Below are 27,040 nucleotides of genomic sequence, written 5' to 3'. Positions count from 1 at the left end.
ATGCATTAGATTCTGTTTTGTTTAAATGGCCGCTAACATTCCATGCTGAATGGAATGGATATTGCTGTTTTTGTGTCTTTTTGTAACTTAAAGTTTTGCCTAGAGGGATTCTCTATGTTTTGAATCTGATTACCCTGTAAGGTATTTACCATCCTGATTTTACAGAGGTGATTCTTTTACTTTGTCTTGAATTAAAATTCTTCTTTTAAGAACCTGATTGCTTTTTCATTGTTCTTAAGATCCAAGGGTTTGGGTCTGTGTTCACCTATGCAAATTGGTAAGGATTTTTATCAAGCCTTCCCCAGGAAAGGGGGTGTAGGGTTTGGGAGGATTTTGGGGGGAAAGACGTTTCCAAGCGAGCTCTTTCCCTGATATATATTTGTTAGACACTTGGTGGTGGTAGCAGTAAAGTCCAGGGGCAAAAGGTAAAATAGTTAATACCTTGGAAGTTTTAACCTAAGCTGGTAAAAATAAGCTTAGGGGGTTTTTCATGCAGGTCCCCACATCTGTACCCTAGAGTTCAGAGTGCGGAAGGAACCTTGACAGAGCCATAGAGAAACATTGACTAACGAAGAGTTAGAGGAAGTGATGAAATCATGTACAGAAGACGAAGATGATAACGAACAGGAAGAACCAGCAAGTTGGAATCCTCATAAGTTTACTGAAGTGTTCCAAGTACTGAAACACTTGAATGATTTAATTTCTGAATACGATCCCTCTATGGAACGAAGCCTCAAAATCACACGACATATTGCAGGCTATTTGAGACCGTATCAAGAAATGTTTGAGGAGCTCGAGACAACAGCGACAGTTGCCAATCACCATGTTTTTCAAGGAAAAACCACTAGCAGCAGATGAGCCTACGCAATCAACTTCTCAAGCTGAACCAGAGCCAACCACTTCGTCTTTGACTCACTCTCCGTCATCAAGCTCTGTCACCTCCGTCTCCTGCATTGACATCAAGCCCTATTACCCTCTGTAATTGCCCCCTGTAATTAAAAATACAGTACTGTAAAATTATATCTTGCATATGTACTCTTTATTATACACTGTACATTACTGTATACATTTATACATATTACTGTACAGGGTTGTATACACAAAACCATGTACAGTATACTGTACTTTATGGGCGATTTAAGGGATTTTCAAGGGTAATTTTGACTATATGCAATTTTCATCTTACGCACTGACTTTAGAACCTAACTCGCATGTAAGATGTGGCTCCACTGTCCACAGTTCTTTAAGGACAAAGTGACTTTATGACCACATGCAAAACTTTTGTCTAAAGTGGTTTCTCAGTTTCATTTGAACCAGGTGGTATATTTACCTGTGTTCTTTTCTAAGCCACAACATCTTCAGAGGAGCAGTGCCTCCATACATTAGATGTCAGTTGATGTCTAGCCTATCTGGACAGGACTAAAACGCTTCATGCTTCACCTGACCTGTGTGTGTTGTATGCAGAAGGGAAGGCAAGCAGTCCCTTCATAGATGCTCTCTAAATTAATCCTATATCAAGACTGAATATGAAATAGTTTCGGCTATGTCTCCTCATAGGCTGCAAGCTCATTCTGTGAGAGCACAAGCAATGTCAGTAGCATTCCTTAGTGACATCTTGATATTGGATACCTGCAGGTCTGTTGCATGGTCTTCCATACATACATTTGCAAGCTATTACGCCATTTCTGCATCTTCCAGAGCGGATGCAAGTTTTGGTAGAGCAATCGTGCAGTTCCTGTTTAGGTAGACTCCAAGCCCTACCTATTGGGGTGAATACTGCTTGTGGATCATCTAAGTGGAATACATGGCAGCATCTACTCGAAGAAGAAATGGTTACTTACTGTATCTGTGGTTCTTCAAGATGTGATTCAGATGTGTATTCCTGACCCAGCCTCTGTCCCCTATGCATCGGAGTTGAGTCTCTGGGTGTTTGCGAAGGAACTGAGGAGGATTGTGGTGGCACAGCCTCAAATAGCCAGGGGAAGGGCTATGGTCACAAGGCATGAGCATTGCTCCTCTAGCGGTACTACTAGGCAAAATTCTCTGGCTTCGGTGCACTGGGCATGTGCACACCTAAATGGAATACACATCTACATCACATCTCCAAGAACAACAGTTATAGTAAATAATTGTTTGTTCTGCTTGCCCAGAGTGGGAGGTGGCTAAGGAGACAACTTTTATCCCTCCTGCTACTGGGATTTGAATAATGCCTGTCTCTCCTTTCATGACCACATTCTAACTACCCAGCCGCTACTGAGCACACTCTTTTTAGTTCTGCAAAAGTAACCCATATATTGGAGGTAGGGTGATCACAGGGTACTGGACTTAGTCATGAGAGCTAGTTTCCGCTATGCCATAGACCAACTTCATGATCCTGGGCAAGTCACTTCACCTCTCTCTCCATTTTCCCATCTATAATACTAGGGTAGTAATATCCTTCAATGTAAAGTTCTTTGAGGTTTATGGATGAAAACTGTTTGACTAGAAGAGAGACAGGGAGGCACTCTTAGTGCCAGCTGAACAGAGTGGCCTTAGAATGCAGAGTGCCTCTACACTGGGAGCCCCTTGGTCTTGTGGTAGGACTGCAGGAGACTTGCCAGTTAAGACTGGAAGTTGAAGAGGAGGTGAAACTTGGAGCAGTGGGTAGCAGGAATGAGGAGAGTAAAAGGACTGAAGGAGGGAAGGAAGGGTATGGTAAATCCTGTGATGAAGAGAAGGGTTCCAGTAAAATGACGGGAGAGGATATTTGGGAGTGGGAGGACTTAGGAGAATGTACAAGGGAATGAAAATATTGGATTATGAGGATAATTTTTTCATATTTTAACTCACCTGTTTGCAAGAGTATATGAGGCTATCAACTCACCAAGCAAAATTAGAACCAAACCCCAGGATTGGTAAGGAGGGGGTGGGCTGAAGAGTGAAAAACAGGATATTGAAAGCATGAGGCTCCCAGCGGTCTGCACAGGAAGGAGAGAAGACTTGAAGAACAAGCAAGCAGTGGCCATCCTGGAAGGAAGAGTGAGTGAAGTTTCAGCCTTCATTAAGGCTGCTTGCATATCTGTAGCAGCACTCTACTAAAAAAAAATGAGGTTGAATCTAAAGAGATTTATAGGTTTGGATACATATTTCAATTTAAGCCACTTTGATGCGTCCTTTACCGGCAGTCATTGGTGTGCAAGGCGGTGAGGAGCTCTGTGCATCACCAAAGTCGGGAAATAAGTCTACATAAAATCCATACTCATAAAATTTGAGGACACCTTACTTCTAACCTCAGTGTGTCTGAGGGGGAATACAACTTTTAGAGCTGGAGGGGTGGGATGTTAGGAGGGGTGTTTGGGATGGGAGCAGAGAGACAGAAGGGAGGAGTTGTAGATCCTAATGTGCCCAAAAAGATGGAGATTTACAGCTTCCTGCTCTGAAAAGACCTATGCCAGCCTTGAAGAAAGCACCAGCTACTTGTAGTAGTCAACTGAGCAGAAGAAATCCAGAGAGAACCTTTAAGGGAGCCATGACAGCCCAGAGGAAAGAGCTCAGATGGGTCAGTTCTGGGGACACAGCCATGTGCCAGAAATCCAGAATGAGAATGTGGAAAAATAGAAACTGGCTGAAAGCCTGAACGTAGATAGTGGGGCTCAATCTGCTAAACACCAACTAGGCAGGGGGAAGCTTTGTGAGAGAGCAACTGAATTCTAATGCAAGAACTGATATTGTGTGTGTTTGGTTTTATACAGTGGTGGGCAGGCTTAATAATAAACTGTCCAATTTAATGTATTGTACATAAACTAGATCTTTGAATCTGTATTCAGAACTATTCTTAGATTAATTTGTGGTGGTCTGATAATTAAATGATGCACAGTTGCATCTGAGGGTTCAAGGAAACCATGAAAAACAAGTTTGCTGTGTAAATATCTGTAAACTGTAATAGAAAGTAAATAATTGAATCACGGCCAATGGATCTGCAGAGGCAGCACTTTTGGGCATGGGCAGCACACACTGCATAGAGCCCCCTGTGCATCTCCACCTAGACATGTTGGCTGCTTCCGGGAGCAGCGTGGAACGGCTGCACCGCCAACTGGGAGCTGGCCAGAGCCTGAATCCCCTGCCCCAGGTCAGAACCCCCTCCTGCACCCAACTCCCAGACCCCGTACCCCTATCTGCATCCCATCCCTCAGCCCCCTCCTGCACCCTAACTCCCTCCCAGGACCCCACACCCCAGGCCCTGAACCCCCTCCTGCACCAACTCCCTCCCAGCACCCTGTCCTCATCCCAACCCCTTGCCTGAGCCCTCTCCCACACCGTGAACCCCTCATTTCTGGCTCTACCCCAGAGCCTAGGGGAAGCCCCAAGCCTCTACGTGCCTCCCCCCCCCCGCGCCCCCGACAGGGCTGGAGCCGGGAGCACTGGCTCGCCCTGCTTCGAGGGGAAGCCTTGAGCTGCCGCATCCCCTTACAGGGCTGTGTGGCCCCCGACTGATTTTTTTTTTTTTTTTTTCCTGTGTCAGTGGCCCCTGATAGAGAAAAGGTTCCCCACCTTGGGCCTAAACCTTTGAAAGGATACAAATAGTGGTACTGGCCAAATCAGTAGTACGCTACATTTTGTGTTCTTATTTTCTCTGGTAATTCAGTCTAAAATTACATGCGTCTTGATTTGGGGTAATATAAAAGGAAAAATTTTAATATTTAATGGTTTGCTGTGAGCTAATTTTCCTGTAAGTTGCAGTTTTATTCCACCTCCATTCCTGAAATTCTCTCCGATACTAGAGCCTCAGATGGGTGTATATGTTCAGAAAATAGCATTAGTTTTTTATCTACAAATGATCTTTCATTGGATATAGAGAAGCTTTTTTTGTTAAGAGCATTATTTTTCCATGTGACTGTTTCCGTAGACACACACGCCCCTTTCTGCCATTTCATACTCTCTTCATGAAATAAATTACACAATATTAAATATTAGTTGTGAATGAGTTTTGCTTTAATTTACTTCAATTTTGATCTATGCTCACAAGTGTAGGAAACCTAATGCAAACTTCAGACTGTTTATATATAGGAAAGGAGTTTATAGATAAATCCAGCTATTCAGGTAAATGATCTTCAGGTTAATGAAACTGCAGACTTCCTCAATGGCCAGTGAAAGCCTCTTCCTTGTTACCTGTGTAGTCTTCTGCTTATGTTGCCTTATTTTGTTTACTTACTATAAACATGATGCCCTGAGGAAAAGACCTTTCTTGGCTCCCTTATTTTGCTGCTGAGTCATCCCATCAATTTACAGCTACTGCAGCTGAGATCATTTGAGAAATGCTGACTATGCAGAAATAATATCTTGAGGATGTTAGCCAAGGCTTTTCCTATCAAAGGCTAGTGCTTCTGGAATATTCTCCCATGGGACAGTCATTTATGAACATCTCTGGTATCTTTCAGGGCAGCACTGTTTTCTTTATTTAAATGGAGCTGTGTGCTTAATGTTTTGTTATAAATGTAGCCAAATAACTTTATTGATGCCCATTCCCAAAAGACAATTTGATGTGATTTTACTATCTGCCTAAAACTAAGATTTTATTTTTTTGATGCAAACACTTTGAAAGCTATTGTTTTATTGAGCCACTGGGTGGCATCATTACACCATTTATGTTCTCATTTAAACTTTGATTGTGAAGAGGTGACTGTTGCTTCTCTTTCCTGTTTTTAGATACATCAACTTAAAGATTGTAGACAACTTCACTGTAGAAACAAAATGTGGGCTGTACTATTTTAGTTCTTATCTTTTCTTGTGACTTCTATCCACTTAATACATGCTTATTTGGATCATTGGCCATATAGTATTTCATATTGATTTATTAACTCGTATAACGGTACATTTTTGTAGCCCTTTGAACAGCAGTCTAAAAATAAGTGAAGAATTTGCAAAGACTGTTTGATATATGAGGTGTCATTTGATTTTGTTGCAAGTGTTAAGGCAAAATATTTGCATATTTGGTTGGAAAGGCAGCCTTGTCTAAATCAAATGTAGGACAGGGAGCCAGAAATTCATGGGTTGTAGTTGTGGAGCTAGGGTCATTCACAGATTGCACTGAATCCCAAACCCGTCCTGGTTTGTAATGGAGTCAAGGTACTAGTTGAGTCTTCTGCACAAGCCGTCATGACGCGCACACGCTTTATTAAAAGTGCTTACATGGTCCTGGATATGGAGTATATGACTATAGTATATGACCGTCTCAATCTTGAACATATTTATCCTCACTCCTGCAGCATAGGACATGCTATTATTCTCGTTTTACAGATATGGAACTGAGGCACAAAGGCTTGCACAAGGTCACACAGGAAGTCTGGTGGAGCAGCACATGGAATCCCGCTCTAGTGATTCCCAGCCTAGCATCCTAACCACTGGACCATCCTTCCTCACTACTGATGAAATATGTTGAAGCTGTGTACTGAATCTGTCTGTGGTGTGTCTTTCCTATGGATTAAAGTTTTTAAAGTCTCTCAAAGGCTGTCAATCTCGTGTCTTTCACAGTAGAAGAATTCACTTTTTAGAACTTATTTTAAAAAGGCTAGAATTAGAGTTCACCTAAACAGCTGTTTTCCCCTAAAAGTTTGCTTAATACGTTCCCTTAAAAGTTGTCTAACCTTTTTATTTTTCTCTCTTCTAGAACACTTTAAGTGGGATAATTACTTGAAAGAGACTGGATCGCTAGCTGCTCCTCCACATTGTTTCAGACAGGTACGCTAAATTCTTTTAAGTGTGTGTGCTTTAAGGGTCCCAATAGCAAGCCTTATATTAAGGGTGTCTACGGCTTCCCTTTGTAACCCCCTGTTCTCATTTTGCTTATAACTTTGGCAAACCTTAACCATTTAAGATGAAGTTTTCTGTGCTTGGTCTCTGCCGCAAGTCAAATTTTCTTTGAAAGGTTGATCAAAAATATTGCAGCTGTCTTTCAAGAACAAGGCTAGTAGAAAAACAGGGAATCCTGTCAATGCTTAAAATTTTTACAACTTTTTGAACAACTTTAGCATGTCGCTCCATGGTTTAGAGCAAGAATTTGAAATGTGGCTGAGGGTCTGACTGTAGTGCCTTTTGCCACCCTTGGCCCAAATTCCTCATTTGCCCATCTGTAGTAGAACTTTCTTAGCCCTTGTCCCTTAATTTTCTGAACATTCCAACTGCACTGTGCTGGCTTCCAGCACTCCGAGTCTCCAGCATCATTCTCAAGTAGCCATACAGAATTGAACCTCTGAACAGAGACAAATAGCCTGGTGGCTGCTGCAGCTTTTCCCCCAACAGAATTAACAAGAGTTGGTATAAGAACATAGCAACCAATATACATTATTAAAATAACTAACTGAAATCTTTTGGTATGTTTTTGTACCCTTAAGAACTTTCTCTAAGAAATTTAATTAAAATTGCATTACAGGAAGTTTGAGAATTTTGTTGTACATATCTCAATTAAATATTGCAACAACACATAAGTGTATCCATTCTGATTACTGGAAAGGGTCATGCCAATCTTATATTTTGGAAATTAAGCCCATATTGAAGTGTTATAAAAGATAATCAATAAAACACATCATGGAGTGCTTTTTTTGTTGGGGAGAAGATAATTTTATCCATCCTTCCAATGTTGAAGTTTCAGAAATGTTTCCAGGAAATATGCAAATATTTCCAGTGAGAGAACTCAGTCTTTCGTGTGTTTTGTTTATTTATTTGGAGTTCAATGGTGTTTTAATGCTCTTGCTCATCTGTCAGCTTAAGCCCAGCCTGCGAGGCCACTGAAATCCAAGGCATGCCATTCTCATTTCCCTCTTTCTTCTCCCAGACAGCTTGTTCACAGCTCAAAGTATTAAAGTAAGTAAATGGATATTAAGCCTTTATACAGTATCCTTTGGCCTCTCAGGACCAAACTCTTACCTCTTGTTAAGGATTTCACAGCCGTCCTTCTTGTGGCTGTGCCATGGCTCAAACCAGTTTATCCCACTGACCAGGAGGCAGGAAAGGGCAGAGTTGAGAGTCCCTGTCCAAAATCTGGGCCTACTGTAGGGAGAATGGGCTCTGCACATCTATCTGCCTCACAGCTATGACCATTCATCTTAATGAGAAGTTCTGAATAAGAACACCCTATGGAGATGAATAGGGCCTGAAACAATAGCTATGAGAGATGTGACCAGCTCAATGTCAGTAGGTGTGCTCAAATCCCCCAGTCTCTTCCCCCCCCCCACCCCCCGCCATAGTGCTTGTGAGCGTATGCCATGCATGAAACATGCCTGTTCTCGGCTCCTCACCCCTGTCTCAGCACTGTGTGCTTGGTGCATGCTCCGAGCATGGCTGTTCTCAGTTCCATTCCAGAGAGCCGGTTCCCCAGATCCCAGCTCACACAGAAGGGGGCATGGAGAAGGGCTCAGACCCCCTTTCGCCTCCCGCCCCCAGAGGCACGACTCCCCCAGTGCTATCTCATGGGGGCAGAGGGAGAAGAGAGAGCATTCAGGTTAAAAGGAGAGAGATGTCAGCAACCATTCTCACATCTGCGTAGAGCAGTGGTTCTCAAAGCCGGTCCGCCACTTGTTCAGGGAAAGCCCCTAGCGGGCTGGGCCTGTTTGTTTACCTGCCACATCCACAAGTTCGTCCGAGCGTGGCTCCCAGGGGCCGCAGTTCACTGCTCCAGGCCAAATCGGGATTGCGGGAAGCAGCGCGGGCCGAGGGATGTGCTGGCAGCCCTTCCCACAGCCCCGGCGCAGTGAACTGCGACCAGTGGGAGCCACGCTCAGCCGAACCTGCGGATGCGGCAGGTAAACAAACCGGCCCGGCCTGCCAGGGGCTTTCCCTGAACAAGTGGCGGACCGGCTTTGAGAACCACTGGCGTAGAGCATGTGTGAATTCTTCTTTGAGTAGTGACCCTATGGGTGCTCTACTGTAGGTGTGCTTCAATTCCTGCGCTGCTGACTGGAGAACTTTGATAGTAGTGTCTCTTAGGCCTGCACATGTGCTGTCTCCCCTCATGCTGAACCATGAAGCTAGCCTGTGTTCGTAGGCTAACCCCCCTCGATTCCTTCTCAACTGCCCCAGCTAAAGATGGAGCTACTCGCAGTCCGTTAGGATCATGCTCTATTCACGTTTATATAGTTAGTTGTAAGTAGTTCTTTACTCTCTCATTTTATCCACTAAAAAATAAACAAAACCCACAAACTTTATTTTCCTACTTTTCTCCCTGCTGGGGACCCTTCCCCGCAGCAGGCGTGCCCAGTTCAGCAGGCTTTAAGAAGTCCCTCTCTCACAAAGAGGCAATTTTGATTGCAGACAATTTTGATTGCAGACACTCTCAGCATTCGCTGCCTCAGGGAGGGCCACATCCAGGAAAAGTGTGGTCTCTGTCAGCAACTCCGGCCACGTTCCTGTAAGGACAGAGAGCTCAGGCAGAAGATTGTCTTCATGGAGGCAGCTCTCAGACTCTTGCAGGACCTGTGCTGCGAGTCCCCAGGCGGACATAAGTCTTCCCCACAGCCCTCTACATTTAATGGCTGAGGATTGAAGAAACAGACTGCTGACCCCCTCATAAGTTATCTAAGAGGAGAGTGGGAAGTCTCCAAAGGGAGCCTCCAGATAGCTGTAAGTGATCTCTATCTCGCTCAGTATCTTTGGCACTGTCGGCACCGAGACCCTCACAGTCTGGTACCCTTTGCTCACGGAAACTGTCAGCAGTTAGTACCATTGACATGCCCCTGGACCCTAAGGGCACGGGCACTGAGTCATCAGCATGGACAGACAGGAATAAGTATTCTGCTAAAAAGGTACTACCAGTCCGTGAATCATCATCAGTACCATCACTGACACCACCTCTGGCAACGGAGCGCCCAGTACAGATAAGATCCCTGCCCCACCCCACCCCATACCAACACCAGGGCAATCGGTACTGGCAGTATTCTTCCATTCCAGTGACCTCTGTATACCGGAAGTACTGGGGTCTCCGCTTCTCGATACCGGGACCTCTGCACTGAGTCTTTGCGTGGCATGGGAATTGTCACCACTGCCATGCCACGCTCCCCCAGGGGTTGGCACGCCATGTTGTGCAACAGCCACTTGACAAAATTACCATACTTAGTGATGGACATTGTGGAGGGTTATGTCATTCAGTCATTGAATTTTTTGAAAAATTACCATGGACCTCAAAATTTTTACCACGGACACTTTTCTGTCCGTATATGGACACAATGTTGACCCCTGCATTCTCCTACTCTAGCAAGAGTTCAGACAGCAAGCCAGAGGAAGAGACGACATAATACTCCTCTCATGCTCCATATGGTGCTCAATACTAACAAGGCCCATACAAGCAGATGGCCCCACCATCATCATTGTGGTACGGCCACCCATGGATGCCGCTGCCAGGCTCTTGCTGCTGCCGCCATCCTGATGCTTCCTTTCACACTCTGAAGGATTCCAGGGCTACTTTCTGGTCGTTGGGTAGCTACATGCCGGGACAAAAGAGACCATTTAGTTCCCAATCCCAGCATAGACCATATACGTCCCAATATCAACCTCAACGCCCCTATAAACCACAAAGAGGGGGAAAAAAGGGAAATTCCCCAAGCGCAAATCGCTTGGCCTGCAATCTTTGTCATCCCAGCCCTCTTTGTCCAAACACCAGTTTTGATGGGCAGGTCAAGGCGCCACTAGACTATTGTCTCCGACTGATACAGCTGACCAACACTTCATACCCGTTTGGCCACTGATTGGCAGTGTTCTACAGTGCCTGGGAATGCATAATATTGAACCGTGAACTGGGTACTCTATTCATTTTACCTCCCTACCTCCTCTACAACACCTTTTCCGTTCACAAGAGTATACTATAACAAGAAGTAGATTATCTGTCTCCTCCAGTTAGGAGCCATAGAACCAGTACCTCAACATCTACAAGGAAGAGGGTTCTACTCTTGTTATTTCGTAATACCAAAGAGGAAGGGAGGCTGGAGACCCATACTAGACCTTAGAGCTCTCGGCAAATTTGTCAAGGTGCAAAAATTCAAGATGGTTACTTTATTGATGATCATTCCAATGTTGGAACAGGGAGATTGGTTTTTGGCCCTGGACCTTCAGAACACACCTTTTTACATCTCAGTCCTACTGAATCTTAGACCATTTCTCAGATTCACCCTGCGACAAGACCACTACCAATACAAAGTGCTCCCCTTCAGGCTATCGTTGGCCCCAACAGTATTTTCCAAGGTTCTCTCGGTGGTGCCTACTCACTTACGTTCTCAAGGGATAATGACCTACCCTTATCTCGACGATTGCCTACTCAGATCTCTCCGGGAGACTCACTGAGTAACCAAAGTGACTATTTGCTTGTTTACAGATCTGGTTCAACAAATCAACACCCAGAAGTCAACCCTCACTCCAGTGCAACGGTTGGAATCATAGGGGCTGACCTCGATTCATTACAGGCCAGAGCCCTCTTGCCTCAACACAGATTCCTGTCCTTAGCGACGCTTATAGACACTGTTTTTAAAACAACCTGCAAATATCAGCCAGACTCTGCCTCCAACTCCTGGGGCACATGGCAGTGAGCATGGTGTTAGACTTCACATGTGATGCCTCCAAATGTGGTTCTGCAGACCAAACAGGGACAGGCTGGACAAATCCCTGTGGCCTCCCACCGGGGTCAAAAACTCCCTAGACTGGTGGAAGAGCCCAAGCAACGTTTGCAAAGGGATCCCCTTCTCCCAAAGCTCACCATCGTTGCTCCTCACCACTGATGCATCACTTATGGGAGTGGGTGCATTTAAATGGCCTCACAACAGAAGTGGTCACGTGGCACTCCACTATAATTAACAGCATTAATTTAGTGTCTCATCTTTGTGTATGTCTATTTTGATTTTATTGGCTTATAGTGGCGTGGTAAGCGTGCTATAGTAAAGGTTGCGTCAAGATTTCTGTTTAAAGGTCGACTTTTCTAAGTCTTCTAAAATTGCGATGCCTACTCCAGATTCCTTTTGAAATTTTGGTGTACCTCAGGAGGGTACAGGATATGGTTAGAGACTCAAATGTTAGGTCATTTTGAGGTAGGGCTTATGGAGATATAAGCCCTGAAAAAGCCATTTTTCAAAAGTTTCTAGATACAGTGGAGGTTTTGGGTTTTTTGTGTGCAGAGCTGGAGATCAAACTGTTGATGTGGTGCGAGTCAAGATGGGCTCAATCTGTTGAGTTTTGCTCAAGGTAATGCATGTGGCACTCCCAAAATCTTTGGGGGACCCAAACTTAGAATGATGTTTAAGAAAAAATTTTAGGGTGCACATGTGCCAATACAGAAACCATGTTGTATGCTTTAAAGCTTGACTTTTGTAAGTGCTCTAAAATCTAACTAGCCAGAAGTGCTGACTTCCTGAATTCCCGGGGGTGCTCGACCCTGGCTCTGCATCCAGGCCTACCCTGCTTCTACCCACACCATTCCGTTTCCTCTCATGCTTCTTCCTGCCCCTGCTCCTGCTTCTCCCCCACCAGTGCCTCCTGCATGCTGCTGAACAGCTGATCACCGGCTGGCTGGAGGCTCTGGGGAGAGGGGGAGGAGCTGATCAGCAGGGCCTGCAGGTGGGTGGGAGGCGCTGTGGGGAAGAGGGCGGAGCTGATTGGGGGGCTGCCAGTGGGTGCTGAGCTCTCATTATTTTCTTCTCATGGGTGCTCCACCCTGGAACACTGCTTTGAAATTTGGTTTGCCTCGTATGCAGGTGCAGGATAGCGTTAGCGAGCCAAATTTGGAGTCATTTAACCCAGAGGCTCCTGAGTTACGATTCTTCTCTCCCCCGCCGCCGCCACTGTTCCCCCCACCCTCCCCACAAAAAAACTTTCCTTCTGCTTCCTTGTACTGTTAAACTGAGACGAAATAATGACTGGATGAATCATGGATCTGGTTGAGATTAATGGCTGTGAACTCACTCTTCAATTAACTTAACTAAGGATAAGTGAATCACAGGTCCCAACCTAAGATAAAGAGTTGTGGACTGAGTGGCTGGAGGCTGTTATAATTTGTGAGTCATGGATGGCAATTCTATTTTGTGGGGATTGTAATCAAAGCAGCTAAGGAAAAAATTAGACGTGACTGTATCCTGGGAGGGGCCAGTTATTAGGGTACAAAAGAGTGGAAGGATGATGGGGAGGGGTTTGAGGCTGCAGCAAGGAGAAGGGGGATATGGGGTGGGCGCTAACGGGGAGTGGGGTGGTAGGGGAATGGAGAGAAGTTGGGGGCTCAGGTGAGATAGGCAGGGGGTTAAGGAGTGGGGGGTATGGGATACTGGGAAGTGGGGAGTGAGTGGCAAGAGGACTTGGAGTATAAGGGCAAAGGTACTTGTCAGCCTTATTCACCCCTTCAGTGTGTGTGCCCATATCTGGGGGGCTTTTGCCCCTCTGAGGGTGTCTGAGTCCCTCTTATGCCCCCTTGGTATGTGTCAGGATCTGGGGGGCTCCCATGCCCATCTACAAGGGTTGGATCTCCTCCCACCCTCACTTACGTGAGTCAGGTTTGGGTGGGGGCTCACTCTTTTTTTTATGAGTGTCTGAGGCCCCCCTCCCCCAGATCCTGGCTGATGTGGGGGCTGGAAACTCTGCCCCTTCGTGTGGGAGGCTGAAAAAAGGCATACTTCGTGCATATCCCAGGCTCTAAAACCACCAGAAAGGGTATGGGAACACTCACTGAGATGAATGGAGCAGTTAACACATTTGAGTTATCCTTTTAGGTTCTGTTCATCACCATGGGGTGTTCTCATGCTGAGAATATCACATTGAGATGAATGGGCCACTTCACATCTTTCAGAACCTCCTCTGCTGCAGATGGGTGCGTAGAGCAGCTCTTTCCCTCCACCATCCCTCAATCCTTCCTGTTTAAAGGACGACACTTCTAAATGCTTTAAAATCCTCTTGCTGCTCAGAATTTCCTGACATTTGCTACACTTTGTGGGAGTGTAGAGTGATCAAAATCTGAGGTCATTTGAGCCAATGCTTCTGCAGTTGTTAGACCAGAAAAAAATAGCCAGTTAATCAAAAAGTTTCCAGGTGGGTTTTTGCACAGCGCTAGAGATCAAACTATTGATACATGATGCAGGTCAAAGTTGGTCAACTTTTTTTTTTAATGCAAGGTAGAGCATGGCATTCACTAAATCTCTAAGGGACCCAAATTGTGAACAGTTAATAACATGTTCACTTCTTCACATGCATAGGTGTGCAGTCAGGAAGGATTACAATGTACACGCACCAGTGATGGGGGGAAAAAAACAAAACATGAGTGGTTTTTCAGGCAGCTACTTTGTACTTGTCTCGGCAGTTTGATGGAATTTACTGAGGCCATTGCCACTGAACAACTACCAACTGTAGTTTCTAGTCTGAAACATACATACCTTTTCATACCTGTCCACTAAAGATTCATGTTGCTTGCTACACATTCTCTTGTATTATTTATTTTTTTAATTATATGGGATGTATACTGTGAACACAGCAGAACAGTAAGCAGCCAGTCTACCCAAAATCTTTGTTATGTTGGGTGGGAAGGAGCTGGAGACGGAGGAATGTGTATGTCGGTGGGTGGGTGGGGAATGAGGATGGGTGTTAAGCAAGCCTCGGATTAGTTATTTAAGAAAATCTGTATATTACTAGCCCCAGAGGAAGTTGGACGGGGCAAGTGGTTACTTCCTGATCTTGGGGCAGATTAATGTAGTGTTTCCAAAGAGAGAGAGTGTGATGCTGCACTCCATATGTTTATGGAAATATGTTTATAAGTATGAATATGATGTAACTGGAATATGCTTCAGGCAAAAGGTCTCTTGTAAGGTATCATTACAAAGCTTAGAGACTAACAAATGTATTTAAGCATAAGCTTTTGTGAGCTACAGCTCACTTCATCGGTTGCATCCGATGTAGTGAGCTGTAGCTTATGAAAGCTTATGCTCAAATACATTTGTTAGTCTCTAAGGTGCCACAAGTACTCCTTTTCTTTTTGCGAATACAGACTAACATGGCTGCTACTCTGAAACCTGTCATTACAAAGCTTATAATCTACTAGTGTGTTCATCCTATTTGTATGAATGTATCATTCTTGTATCTGAAGCTAGAAATATGAAGTATTACTCTGAAGTTCTATTGTAATTATTCAAAGTGTGGGCCATTAATGGTGGTTTAGAATCTTGATGGCTCCCATTAACTCGGACAATTGGTTGTAAATGGCTCTGTTTACTTGTAAGCCTTCCTGTATACCTGGGTGTCGGCCAGTGAGTAATGGGGTTTCACAGGACATGTGACCATGTCACCTGGTACTGGAATCCATCTTAAACCTGGTGCTTTTCCATTTAGAAGGAGGGGTGGGGACCCAGAGAGACACAAGATTCCCGTCTTGTGCCACAGCCATAAAAGGGGGTGGAACAAAGGGGGCTGCCAGTCATGAGAAATCTCCTAATTACCATTTGAACTGGAACTAACAAGAACTATACTGGTGAAAGGATTGGGCCCAGACTAAGATGAAGTCTAGTCTGTGAAAGAAGCTTATCGGAACATCTCTGAGAGTGAGATTTATCTGTATTCCATTTCTAAAATGTATTAGGCTTAGACTAGAGTGTTTTTTGTTTTATTTTGCTTGGTAACTTACTTTGTTCTATCTGTTATTACTTGAAACCACTTAAATCCTACTTTTTATACTTAATACAATCACTTTTTTGTTTATTAATTAACCCAGAGTAAGTGATTAATACCTGGGGGAGCAAACAACTATGCATATCTCTCTATCAGTATTCTAGATGGTGCACAGTTTGAGTTTACCCTGTATAAGCTTTATACAGAGTAAAACTGATTTATTTGGGGGTTGGATCCTATTGGGAACTGGGTGTCTGGGTGCTGGAGATAAGTGACTTGCTGAGCAGTTTTTGGTTAAAGTCTGCAGCTTTGGGGGTGTGGACCAGATCTGGATGTGTGTTGCAGCAGACTAACATGTCTGGCTCAACAAGGCAGGTTTCTGGAGTCTCAAGTTGGCAGTGGAAAACGGGCTCAGAGGTAATTCCAACATGTCAGGTGACAGTCTCAAGGGTGTCTCTGTGACTGAACTAGTCACGGACAGTATGGAGGTTTGGAGCTGACAGCACAGATACCCTGACCAGTGAGGGAAAAGAAATGTGTGCTGCCAGAATTATCATTGTGCGGATTCTAGGCGATTCCTTGATCATGAGTTTGCAGAAGTTTGTGTGAGAGCCAGGAGAACACCAGGGTAATCAATTACCTTGCCCATATGCTCAGGGTTTAGCTGATTGCCATATTTGGGGTCGGGAAGGAATTTTTCCTCCAGGGCAGATGGGAGAGGCCCTGGAGGTTTTTCGCCTTCCTCTGTAGCATGGGGCATGGTTGACTTGAGGGAGGCTTCTCTGCTCCTTGAAGTCTTTGAACCATGATTTAAGGACTTCAATAGCTCAGACATAGGTGAGGTTTTTCATAGGAGTGGGTGGGTGAGATTCTGTGGCCTGCGCTGTGCAGGATGTCGGACTAGATGATCAGAATGGTCCCTTCTGACCTTAGTATCTATGAATTATTTTTTTGTCAAGATCCAAATTTCTTGGTTAAGATATAGCGAAGGTCCAGACTCCAGAGAAATATTTTTCACACCTCAAAGTGCCCTTGTTCAACGAACACAAACAGTACTGTGAAATATACCCAGCGCCTATATTGCTTATATTTTTACTGCATTAAATAAAAAATCAAACCACTGTATAACCTAAAAATAACCTCCAAGAAAGATATAATTTATTTGAGACTTTGAAAAAATAATTAAATAAAATGTAAAACAAATGCAAATATTCGCATTAAAAACACTTTTAGATAACTGTTGCAAGTTTTGAATGAGTTTAGTCAAATACAGTTGTTGTAATGTAAGCATATCTGCATATAAACATATTCAAAACTTTTCAGTCTTTTGTGGTTTATCAGAGTTTGAAAGAAAATAACACTTAATACACATGAACTCTTTCTTTTGTGATTCAAGTTTTTCCAATAACAAATACACATCCACCTACACGTGTGTTAAGCAAAAGAATCATTAATAATTATTGTGAAATACTTGTTAAAACTGTGGTATCGCTACTGAAAATGTACTTTTATACAGCAATACAAATTTAAAATAAAATAGACGTGAATAATGTATAACTATAGTACTTCCCTCAGTGGAAAAAGTGACAGGTCCTCTGCTGGACAAGGGTCTTGAAGATTGGAGAGAGTTCAGTCAAGGCAAGACGGAGGCAATTGCACAGATGATTATCAGTCAGAACAGAGTGATTATGTGATTTAATGTTGTTCATTGTCGAGAATGCTGACTTGTACGTCGAGCCAAACGTAGTTAAAATATGAAATGCCACCTTCTTTGTGTGGATGCATGGAGTCTAGCATAAGCGTTGTCCAGAAAGTTTCAGATGTAGTTTCAATGTGCCGCATCTTAAGCACTTCATCCGCTTCTAATTCAGTAAGCTCTAGCTTTAGTTTTGCTTTTTCAACATCTGGAAAGGATGCTTTTGCTTGATCACACTAAGTACCGTTTGCTTATACCACAAATGGGTTCCTTACAAACAGGAAGTTGTCTTTAACACTTCCAAATTCTTGGAACCTCTGCTGGAAGTTCTGAAGAAGCCTGTCCAGAGATGATGCCATCTGATTCACACCTGCAGTGTCCCAGCAGCTTAGCAACGTTGGGAAATGCAGCATCTCCCCAGTTTCCAAATCACTTTGGAAGAGACTTAATTTGTTTTCAAAGGAAGTGAAGCTGCTATGGAGATCCACTACATTGCGATTTTGCCCCTGTAACTTTAAGTTAAATCAACAAGGAAGGCCAGGATGCTCATGCTTCTGGCATCCTTCAAAAATGCACGTAGCTCTTCCGCCTTTTTCCGCCCTGAAATGTCATGTAGATATTCTTCCACGTGAACTCAAATTTCCCACAGCCTTCTTAGTACTTACCCTCTTCTCAGCCAGTGGATGTCATTATGAATCAACAGGTCATCGTAATTGGCAGATGCTTCTGAACTGTCTGTGTTGCAGTGATAACTTTGATCGAAGGAAGTAGACAAGTTTAATCACCATTGACATTACATTAGCATACTCATAGCTAAGATTTGCACAAAGCACAGTTTGGTGAATTACACAGTGATAGGAAATCAAATTGGGGTTCAGATCTTGCACACAGATTTCAGTGTTCTGCCAGGGGATGATGACCTACCACAAACAACTTCAACTCTGCATTAACTATGTTTTTTTGCAATAGAATAGAATTCATGTAGATGAGAATCCAAAAGCCTGTGAATGTGTCATCACTTTGCGTAATGCAAGGGAAGGGGCTGATGGTATACCCTAGTGGCAAGTCAAATAATTTTCTAATGTACAGGCCAACAAGATGCTTTGAAATGAACAAATAAGTGAGAAATCAATAAACTGTTTTAAATCAAGATAAAGGTATTTGTAAGCCCATGCTCCATAGATTCAATTGTTAGAATTATTATTTTCTATAATTTTATTGAAATTATTTAACTATCTGAAATCTGCATCCCTTTCTCTCACTTTGTCCTGTCTGTGTAGTTTGAAAGCTGTTTGGGGCAGGGACTGTCTCTCTTACCATCTGTTTGTGCAGCACATAGAGCAATGGAGGCCTGATCTATGCTCTAACTTATATGGTTCCTATGATACCATAATGCCAAAAATAAATATTACGTGTATCTTTTAATACGTCTTCCCCCCCCAATATTGCAATTTAAACCAGTTTCTCTTTAAAAAAAACAAACAAAACAAAACAAAACTCTAACTTTTCAATTTAAATTGACTTTCAGTGTTGTAGAGAAGAACAGCTTGACAAGCAATATCTTGACATTGAATTGCCCTTTTAAATTTAATATGCCTGGGCTCCCCTCTCAGACAGCCTGCTGTCGGAATGGTACAGTGACAGATGCTAGGCTCCACACACTGAATATCTCTTGTCTTTTTATTGTTTAGAGCTCTGATGGCTCCTTCAGGGCTCCTGCTGTTGATCTGGGGTCTGTTTCAAACAGCGCTTCTGCACTCACAGCAAGAGGAACCCAAGATTTCAATATTTTTAAAATTTCAGAAAAGGATAGGGGGCGGGAAATGCAACCCCATTTGTTATCCTAGTAAGTCTTGCAGCACACTTTTCCTGTCAGGTTGGACAGACACAGTTCCTACCATTGACTGACATTTGTGTATTTTAAATAGATAGTTATTTTAAATGGATACATATTTTGTGGGAGGTGAATACAAGTTTCTCTGGTCTTCCCTCTCCCTCACAACTTTGGATCTGATTGATCGTGATCTTCAATGGATTGCTACTAGGTTAAAAAATCCTGTTTAGTGCTGTGCAGTTGTCATGCATCAATCATCCCTGCCTTCCTGGTATAGGAATTTTCTGAAAGGATCTTCCTCTCCCCTCTTCTTCCTAATTTACGGTATGCTGAACACTGAACCAGCATCAAAGACCAATTATCAGAACAGGCGAAGTGATGGTGCAGATGTCTTAAGTCCAAAAACTGATGCATGCTAATCAGGTTGGCACTTACATTTTTGCATCCAGTGGCTGACGCTTTGTGTTCAACTCTGTGAGAGGAAGTCACTGACCTGGGACCTAGTATATCTAGGTTCAGTTCTCAGCATTGCCACAGACTTCCTGTGTGACCTTGGGTAAATCACTTTCTCGCTCTTTTCATTTCCCATCTGTAAAATGGGGATATTTCCTTTCTTCTGCCCTTTATCTTATTTATCTAGATGTAATCTCTTTGAGGGAGGGACTGTCTCTTACTTTGTGTTTATACAGTGCCTAGCACAGTAGTGCCCTGATTTTTCTTGAGTTCTCTAGGCCAGTGGTTCTCAACCAGAGGTACATGTACCCCCTGGGGGCATGCAGAGGTCTTCTAGGGGGTACATAAATTCATTTAGATATTTGCCTAGTTTTATAAAAGTCTACATAAAAAGCACTAGTGAAGTCAGTACAAACTAAAATTTCATACCGATGACTTGTTTATACTGCTCTATATACAGAAATGTAAGTGCAATATTTACATTGCAATGGATTTATAAATGTATGGTAAAAATGAGACAGTACGCAATTTTTTCGGTAACCGCGTGATGCAATACTTCTGTATTTTTATGTCTGATTTTGTAAGCAAGTAATTTTTAAATGAGCTTGGGGATACCAAGACAAATCAGACTCCTGAAAGGGTTACAATAATCTGGAAAAGTTGAGAACCACTACTCTAGGCTCTATTGTCATACAAATAACACCTAATTTTCTTACATAATGACAGGTTTCAGAGTAGCAGCTGTGTTAGTCTGTATTCGCAAAAAGAAAAGGAGTACTTGTGGTACCTTAGAGACTAACAAATTTATTAGAGCATAAGCTTTCGTGAGCTACAGCTCACTTCATCGGATGCATTTTCCACCAAATGCATCCGATGAAGTGAGCTGTAGCTCACGAAAGCTTATGCTCTAATAAATTTGTTAGTCTCTAAGGTGCCACAAGTACTCCTTTTTCTTTTTACCTAATTTTCTGTTACTTTTTCTTATAAATGTAGCGTACCTCATGCCATAAATCTTAATGTCTTCAGCTATTATATCACACCAGGTAGTTAGTCTGGATCTAATGGCAATTTGCATTGTTCTTTCCATCTTGTATTCTCACTTTCACCAAATGACCCTTGGTCTCCTCCTTATCTATGCTGACTACTAAGAATTCATCGTGTTGATGTAGAAGTAATACCAAGCCTCTAAAGTGGTTGCCACCTTTAGTTCTTAAAAGAGGCTTTATTGAAATTTTGTTTAATTCACAAAGCCTTTTTGAAATATCATGGGTACAATTACTTGTAATTCTTTTGCCAGAAGGTGATCATTTGGTAATATGTTTCATCATTATCAGTATAATCATTGCCCTCTTGTGGAGTCCAGCGGTGCCATGGCACACTGATCCTCAGCTGTGCCATTCTTAGGCAAGGGCTGTCGGTGCTCCAACTGCTAGTGCTCTAGCACTACATGGTTTCCAAAGAGTACTCCAGCAACCACCCCGCTCTGACCAACCCAGGCACCCTGTCTCAGTGAGCCACTCTTCACCAATTGCTCTCTGAATTGCCAGGGAGCCTTCCACCTGCTCCTCACTTCTGACCCTGCAGTACAGGAAAGAAAAACAGATCAACTGCTGGCAGAGTCTTTGTGCTAGTCTAGAATTCCAAAGCCATTAAGCCAACAGAAACTAGCTGGCTGATGAAACGCTTCCTTAAAAATCGGAGCACTTTGCTGTTTGGGAGGGAGAGGCTTTGGACTCTGAGGTCTCCAGCAACGTGGTAGCCAAGCATCCTGCTTAGGGGTTGCTAGAAAGCAATACAAGCCAGCCAATTATTTGTAGTGATTCAGTCCTTTTTCAGAATAGCAGCAAAGGAGGACTTGTGGCACCTTAGAGACTAACAAATTTATTAGAGCATAAGCTTTCCTGAGCTACAGCTCACTTCATCGGATGCATTCAGTGGAAAATACAGTGGGGAGATGATTGATATACACAGAGAAGATGAAACAATGGGTGTTACCATACAGACTGTAACGAGTGATCAGGAAAGGTGAGCTATTACCGGTAGGAGAGCGGGGGGAGGGGGGAGAATGGACTTTTTCACTGACTAAAGTTCATAAACTGATAAGTATAACAGCATTTTATATGTCTTGATGAATGAAAGCTATGTGGTTATAACTGTCCAATATATTTAGCAAAACTTTTCATGGTATCTGTTTCAAGCTGGGAGACAAAAATAAGAAAAATATCTTTTTTCCCTCCACCCACCCCCCCCTCCTGTAGTCTAGGATCCCACCTAGCAATGATTTCAAAGTTGATATGAAACTGGAAGCCCACGACCCACGCAATGTTACCTCAGTGTGTATAGCTACGGTAATTGGAATCACTGGTGCCAGATTAAGGTTGCGGCTTGATGGAAGTGACAACAAAAATGACTTTTGGAGGCTTGTGGATTCTTGTGACATACAGCCAATTGGGACCTGTGAAAAGAAAGGGGGGATGCTCCAGCCGCCACTCGGTAAGGAACAATGTTTCTGAACTAATGACATAGTGTGTGTGATCCACAGGATGCTGCTCTCCGGTGGCTAGCGTTATCTTATTTTCTTGGCAAGTGCTGCTTGAAATAATGGTTCAAGTGAAATGTTAACAATAGAAGGATAAATGCTAAGTAAAAAAGCTAATAAAGAGAGTAAATGAATTGGACCTCACTTTGTGTATTACTGTGTCTAGGAATGGATAGAGAAATTTAGAATTTGAGTACGAGTTCTACTATGCAAAAATGTTTCCCTCTTCCCAGAATCCCCCCACTAATCACGAGGAGGGACAGATCCCCAATGGCCTTTTCAGTGACTGCTTGATGGGTTCCATATAAATATTATGTTAGTCTAGTTAATTTATCCCCCTTCACCCCATAATTTATAGAGAATTGTGGCATTACCTTGTGGTACCCAGGGGCTCTACATTACTTTCAGTTGTGGAAAAGAGTCCCAAAGTGCTTCCTAAAGCCACATTTCTTACAACTTGCATCAAGCTCCTGAATTTGGGTCTCTGGTGCATCAGGTGCGCTGCAGAAAAGGGAGAGATCTTTTTAAAATTTTAGTAATTCTAAAAATGGACAAACACAAAATGATTTCCACAGGAGTTTAATTTAAATTTTTGTAAGCAAAATGAAATGCATTTAAAGTATGTTCTTGCCACTACAAGGTTCTAAATGCCTCCTCCCATAAAACTCAAAGGACTAACAGCTTGTGTTTTTTTGCTTTTTTTTCTCTTCTACTTCCTATCTAATTTTAAGAGTAGGCTGACTGAAGTGAGTGTGCATTTTCTATCTTTCACTCACTCTGCATGTTCATTCACTCTTTTCTCATTCTTAATCTAAGCTGGCTCTTGAATGAGAAAGGAGACAGAGGGACCTACATTGCTTCAGATCTTTTTCTCTTACACTTCTGTACCACTGTATGTGGTGATACATATTTTAGAAAATTACTATCAGAGAATGGGAGCAAATGTAGTATGTGTTTCTGGGTTTTAGACTGATAACTTAGCACTACACTCTTTATTGCTGCACTACAGAAGCCAGCAGTCCCTTGCCACTGTCCTTCCAGAAGTCGTCTTCACCACATAATCTTCCTGCACACTCAGATATCCATAGTTTCCAAAAAATCCCTCCCATATTTGGACAGGTCTAAACTCAAGAGTGTTTTGCTGGCTGACTAGCATAGCTGTGCTAGCAAAAGCCCCTACTGTAGATGCAAGGTATACTGAAAAATCTGTGCTTTTACTGGTTTAGCTTAAAGCACTCCTAGTGCGGGCACAGCTTATATTGGCCAGAAAAACTGTACTACAATAGAACCTCAGAGTTACGAACGTCAGAATTACGAAATGACCAGTCAACCACACACCTAATTTGGAACCGGAAGCACACAATCAGGCAGCAGCAGAGACCTCTCCCCCACCCCCACCCCCCAAAAAAGGGGGAAAGCAAATACAGTGCAGTATTGTGTTAAACTACAAAAAAAAAAAGTGGGGGCGAAGCAGCATTTTTCTTCTGCACAGCAAAGTTTCAAAACTATATTAAGTCATTGTTCAGTTGTAAACTTTTGAAAGAACAACCACAATGTTTTGTTCAGAGTTAAGAACATTTCAGAGTTACCATCAACCTCCATTCCCGAGGTGCTCATAACCTGAGGTTCTACTGTAGTGCAGTTTTGCTGGCCAATATAAGCTGTGTCCGCACTAAGAGCGCTCTGCTGGTATAGTATATCAGTATATCTTTTCCCACAAAATGCTTCTAGTGTAGTCATGGCCTACTGTGTAATATATAAAAAAGCAAAGCAGTGGTTCCTGTTCACCTCCTGTGGGTGGTGATTAGTAGCAGGAGCAGTTTCTCTCAGCAGTAGAGGAGAGCGCTCATTATCTATTGTGCTTATGCATAAGCCCATCCTTAGGATTGTATTTTTGTGGAAGTGTTTGTGACACAAAATCACTGGGGGCAAAAATTAAAAAACTATACAAGAGAGACTTCTTAGTCTTTACTTAAAAATACTAAACTTGAGTTGACAATGTCATTTTCAAATCACACTTGCTAGTTTTATGAGGAAAAATATTTTCCTTTAAGGCTCACTCAACCTTGCTGCTAAGAGGGAAGTTGTGTTCTTTGCGAATCATATGTTGCCACCAGGATCTGCATTCAGAGCTCACTTAATGATAATGATGGTGGTGATTCATGAATCAGAATAGAATCTAGGTTACTTTTTTTGTATTAGAGGTCTGCTCAGGCCCAGACCCAAACCAGTCCTAAATCCACCCCATCTGAGCCTAAGAGTGTTGTCATTTTCCAACCTGACCCTGACCTTTCCCTCCAAACCTGAGCTAGCGGCACCGCTGCCACCTCCTGCCCATGGGGTTGGTGTGATGGTGGCAGCTGCTTGCCTCAATCCTGCCAGCTGCCAGCCCCTGCTGCACTGTGTGTTTTCTGTGGAGTGAGAGGTGCAGAGCACACACTTGGCAGTGCATACTATTCAACAAGGCAAAGGTGGCTGGAGGAGTGGGGCAGCAGCCACCACTATGCCAACCTCCTGGGCAAGAGAGAGACTTCAGAGGTGACCTGACCCAAGCCTCAGAGGTTCAGGTTGTTTTCTGACCCAATCCAAACCTGATACTTGTAGTTGGGTCCCATCAAGTTCTGGTAGAATTGCAGGGAGCTACTCTATTTCTATCAAATACTGGTTTAGCACTCAACAGACTCTGGTTCCAGGTGCTTAGTCAGTATCTTCTACCAGTTTAGACTTCTACCAGACTTTCTTTAAAACCTGGCAGCAGGTGTGTACTGCTTAATGTTATTTTTTATATTTAAATTAGATAACTTTAATTATAATTTTAGGCTTTAATATAGATTGTCAATTTCAAATATAATTCTAAATAGCTTTATTTTTGTTAAAAAAACAAAACAAAACCAACAACCCATGTTTAATATAAATAAAAATGATATTTTTAAATTTTTTTTGACCCAACTGGTTTTAAACGATAACCACACTTTAAAAATTAAACACATTTTGTACTGTGGTATTGACATTACTATGGCATTTCCTATACTTATAATGTATCATGTATGCTGTGGTGAAGTATACTTAGTGTGGTGTAAAGTATTTTACTCTATAAGGTTGCCTGCAGAATATAGTTGGCTGGGATTGTATTCTGACTTTCCAAGATCCTAAGCAAATTTAAAAGCTGTCATTTTATAAAACCAACCAGTCAGAGAACATTTTCTTTCCTTTTCCCCAACAACACAAATGCATAATTTTGCCTAAAAATTATACCTCCTAAAACACTTATTCTAGTTAAATGTGGCACATATGAGGATATGGTATAAAGTTTTTATCAGAACTTGTTAGGAGTAACATTCATAATTCAATGCTGACTTTGCTCATGGGAATACAATAATCTTAAATTTATGCTGATAAAACCTTTTGATACCACACTAACATGTATCCCCTAAGTATAATAAAGGGAATATAAATATTAATACTTCTTTGGTCAAAACAGAAAGCAACAGGAAGACATTTTCACTTGCACTCAGTAATCATACTTGACAATAAACCTAAGCCACCACTTTTTATAGTGGTCAGCGTTTACCAACAGTTAACCACACAGTGTTTTCCCGTGTAGCACAGTAGGGTCTTTTTTATCTCTGATCAGTGTAACTTATAGAAAAAAGAACAAAAATGTCCAGTAACTACCATAAATAAAAACCATTGAATAACTCCTCCAGTATATGTTTTTGTTTTCAAGTTTATTATTTAAATACCTACTTTTACTTCCTTTCCTTGGTTCCCTCAGTGATCGTGGTATTTTGTGCTTTCAGTTGAGCGTTTCATGACTTTTAAGAGTTCCTCTTCTTACCCCCTCCTCCTGCCCCCCCCAAATCCTGGTAAACTTGACCCTGACCTACAGGGCTTTGTGCATTCTAATATTTTCACATTAATAGTTGGGAAATGCTTCATCTATGGGCTTCTAAGTACTGGGTGGATATTTTGAGAGAGATTTTTGTTCTGTTACTATATCATTGGCAAATGGATAAACAAGTGCTTGGGATCCTTGAAGTAACTGTTCAGTTAAAGTTGAGAAATATAGAATGAGACTCCTTATCTCTTTTCTACCTGTGATATTCCACTAGACCCCCAGGAGGAGCCCACTCTTACACCAGCAGTGAAATACTCAGTACAGTAAGTCCAGAGTTAATCATTAGAGAGCCATCTGGATGTTCGTGTATTGTACTCTGATTACTGAGGAAAATGGTTGTATTCCTGGAGAAGAGAAGGATAAAGTAGATGGTCATGGCTGTATAGTAGTTCACTTACACTCCCAGATGCAGGAAAAATGCAGGTACCTAATGGCATCAGAGAACTTTTGGACAGACTGATCTTATATCAAGTACAAATTGGGTCTCCGCTACGGCTGGTCCTCGGCTACTAAGTCATATTATGTTTCAAGCTCAGTTAGTACTTTGAGATCTGCTGGTGGAAAGGTGAAGTACTATTAAAATATCACTCTATTCTACTCCAAAACTGAACCTTCCAAATTTTGTGTGAGGGAGATAACCAAAATGGAGCAGCAAGTTGCTTTGTGTGGGTCTGTGATCTATTTCAAGTGTTTCAAAATGTGCTTGTGCCACTGTAACTATATTGCTTTAGGATCAGATATAGTTAAAGCAGTATAACCCCCTAATGTGGATGCAATTATTACCAGTATGAAGGTGCCTTGGTTGGTATCGAAATAGGCTACACTGATATTAGTACTTTTATATTGGTATAACTAAATTTACACTAGCTGCTGCGCCACTTTAACATTATCTGTTCCTAAACTACTACAGTGGTACAAAAAATGTGTATAGACCAGTCTATGACCAGTGATGTCCTTGTGTTCAGATTGCCATTCCTGTTGATTGAAATTATTTGAAATGTTGTACCTAATAAGCAAATGTTTTTG

At 42.5% G+C, this 27,040-nt stretch overlaps 1 protein-coding gene across 6 annotated transcripts in view; it reads left to right on the top strand.

Moving 5' to 3' along the window:
• Positions 1–27,040, top strand: part of SCML2 (Scm polycomb group protein like 2) — a 135,868-nt gene that overhangs the window by 44,190 nt on the left and 64,638 nt on the right. For 2 of the 6 annotated variants that reach the window (XM_043504447.1, XM_038387723.2), the window contains 2 exons: positions 6,647–6,717; positions 21,836–22,070. In XM_043504447.1, coding sequence (XP_043360382.1) covers positions 6,647–6,717; positions 21,836–22,070 — 306 coding nt within the window. Of the gene's footprint in view, positions 1–6,646; positions 6,718–21,835; positions 22,071–27,040 lie in introns of those variants that run through there. The other 4 variants (XM_043504457.1, XM_043504470.1, XM_043504452.1 and 1 more) reach the window with 3 other exon arrangements.

Source organism: Dermochelys coriacea, chromosome 1 (assembly GCF_009764565.3).
Source record: "Dermochelys coriacea isolate rDerCor1 chromosome 1, rDerCor1.pri.v4, whole genome shotgun sequence".
NCBI lineage: Eukaryota > Metazoa > Chordata > Testudines > Dermochelyidae > Dermochelys > Dermochelys coriacea.
Note: the sequence above shows the minus strand (reverse complement) of the source record. Positions and strands in the feature narration are given on the sequence as shown.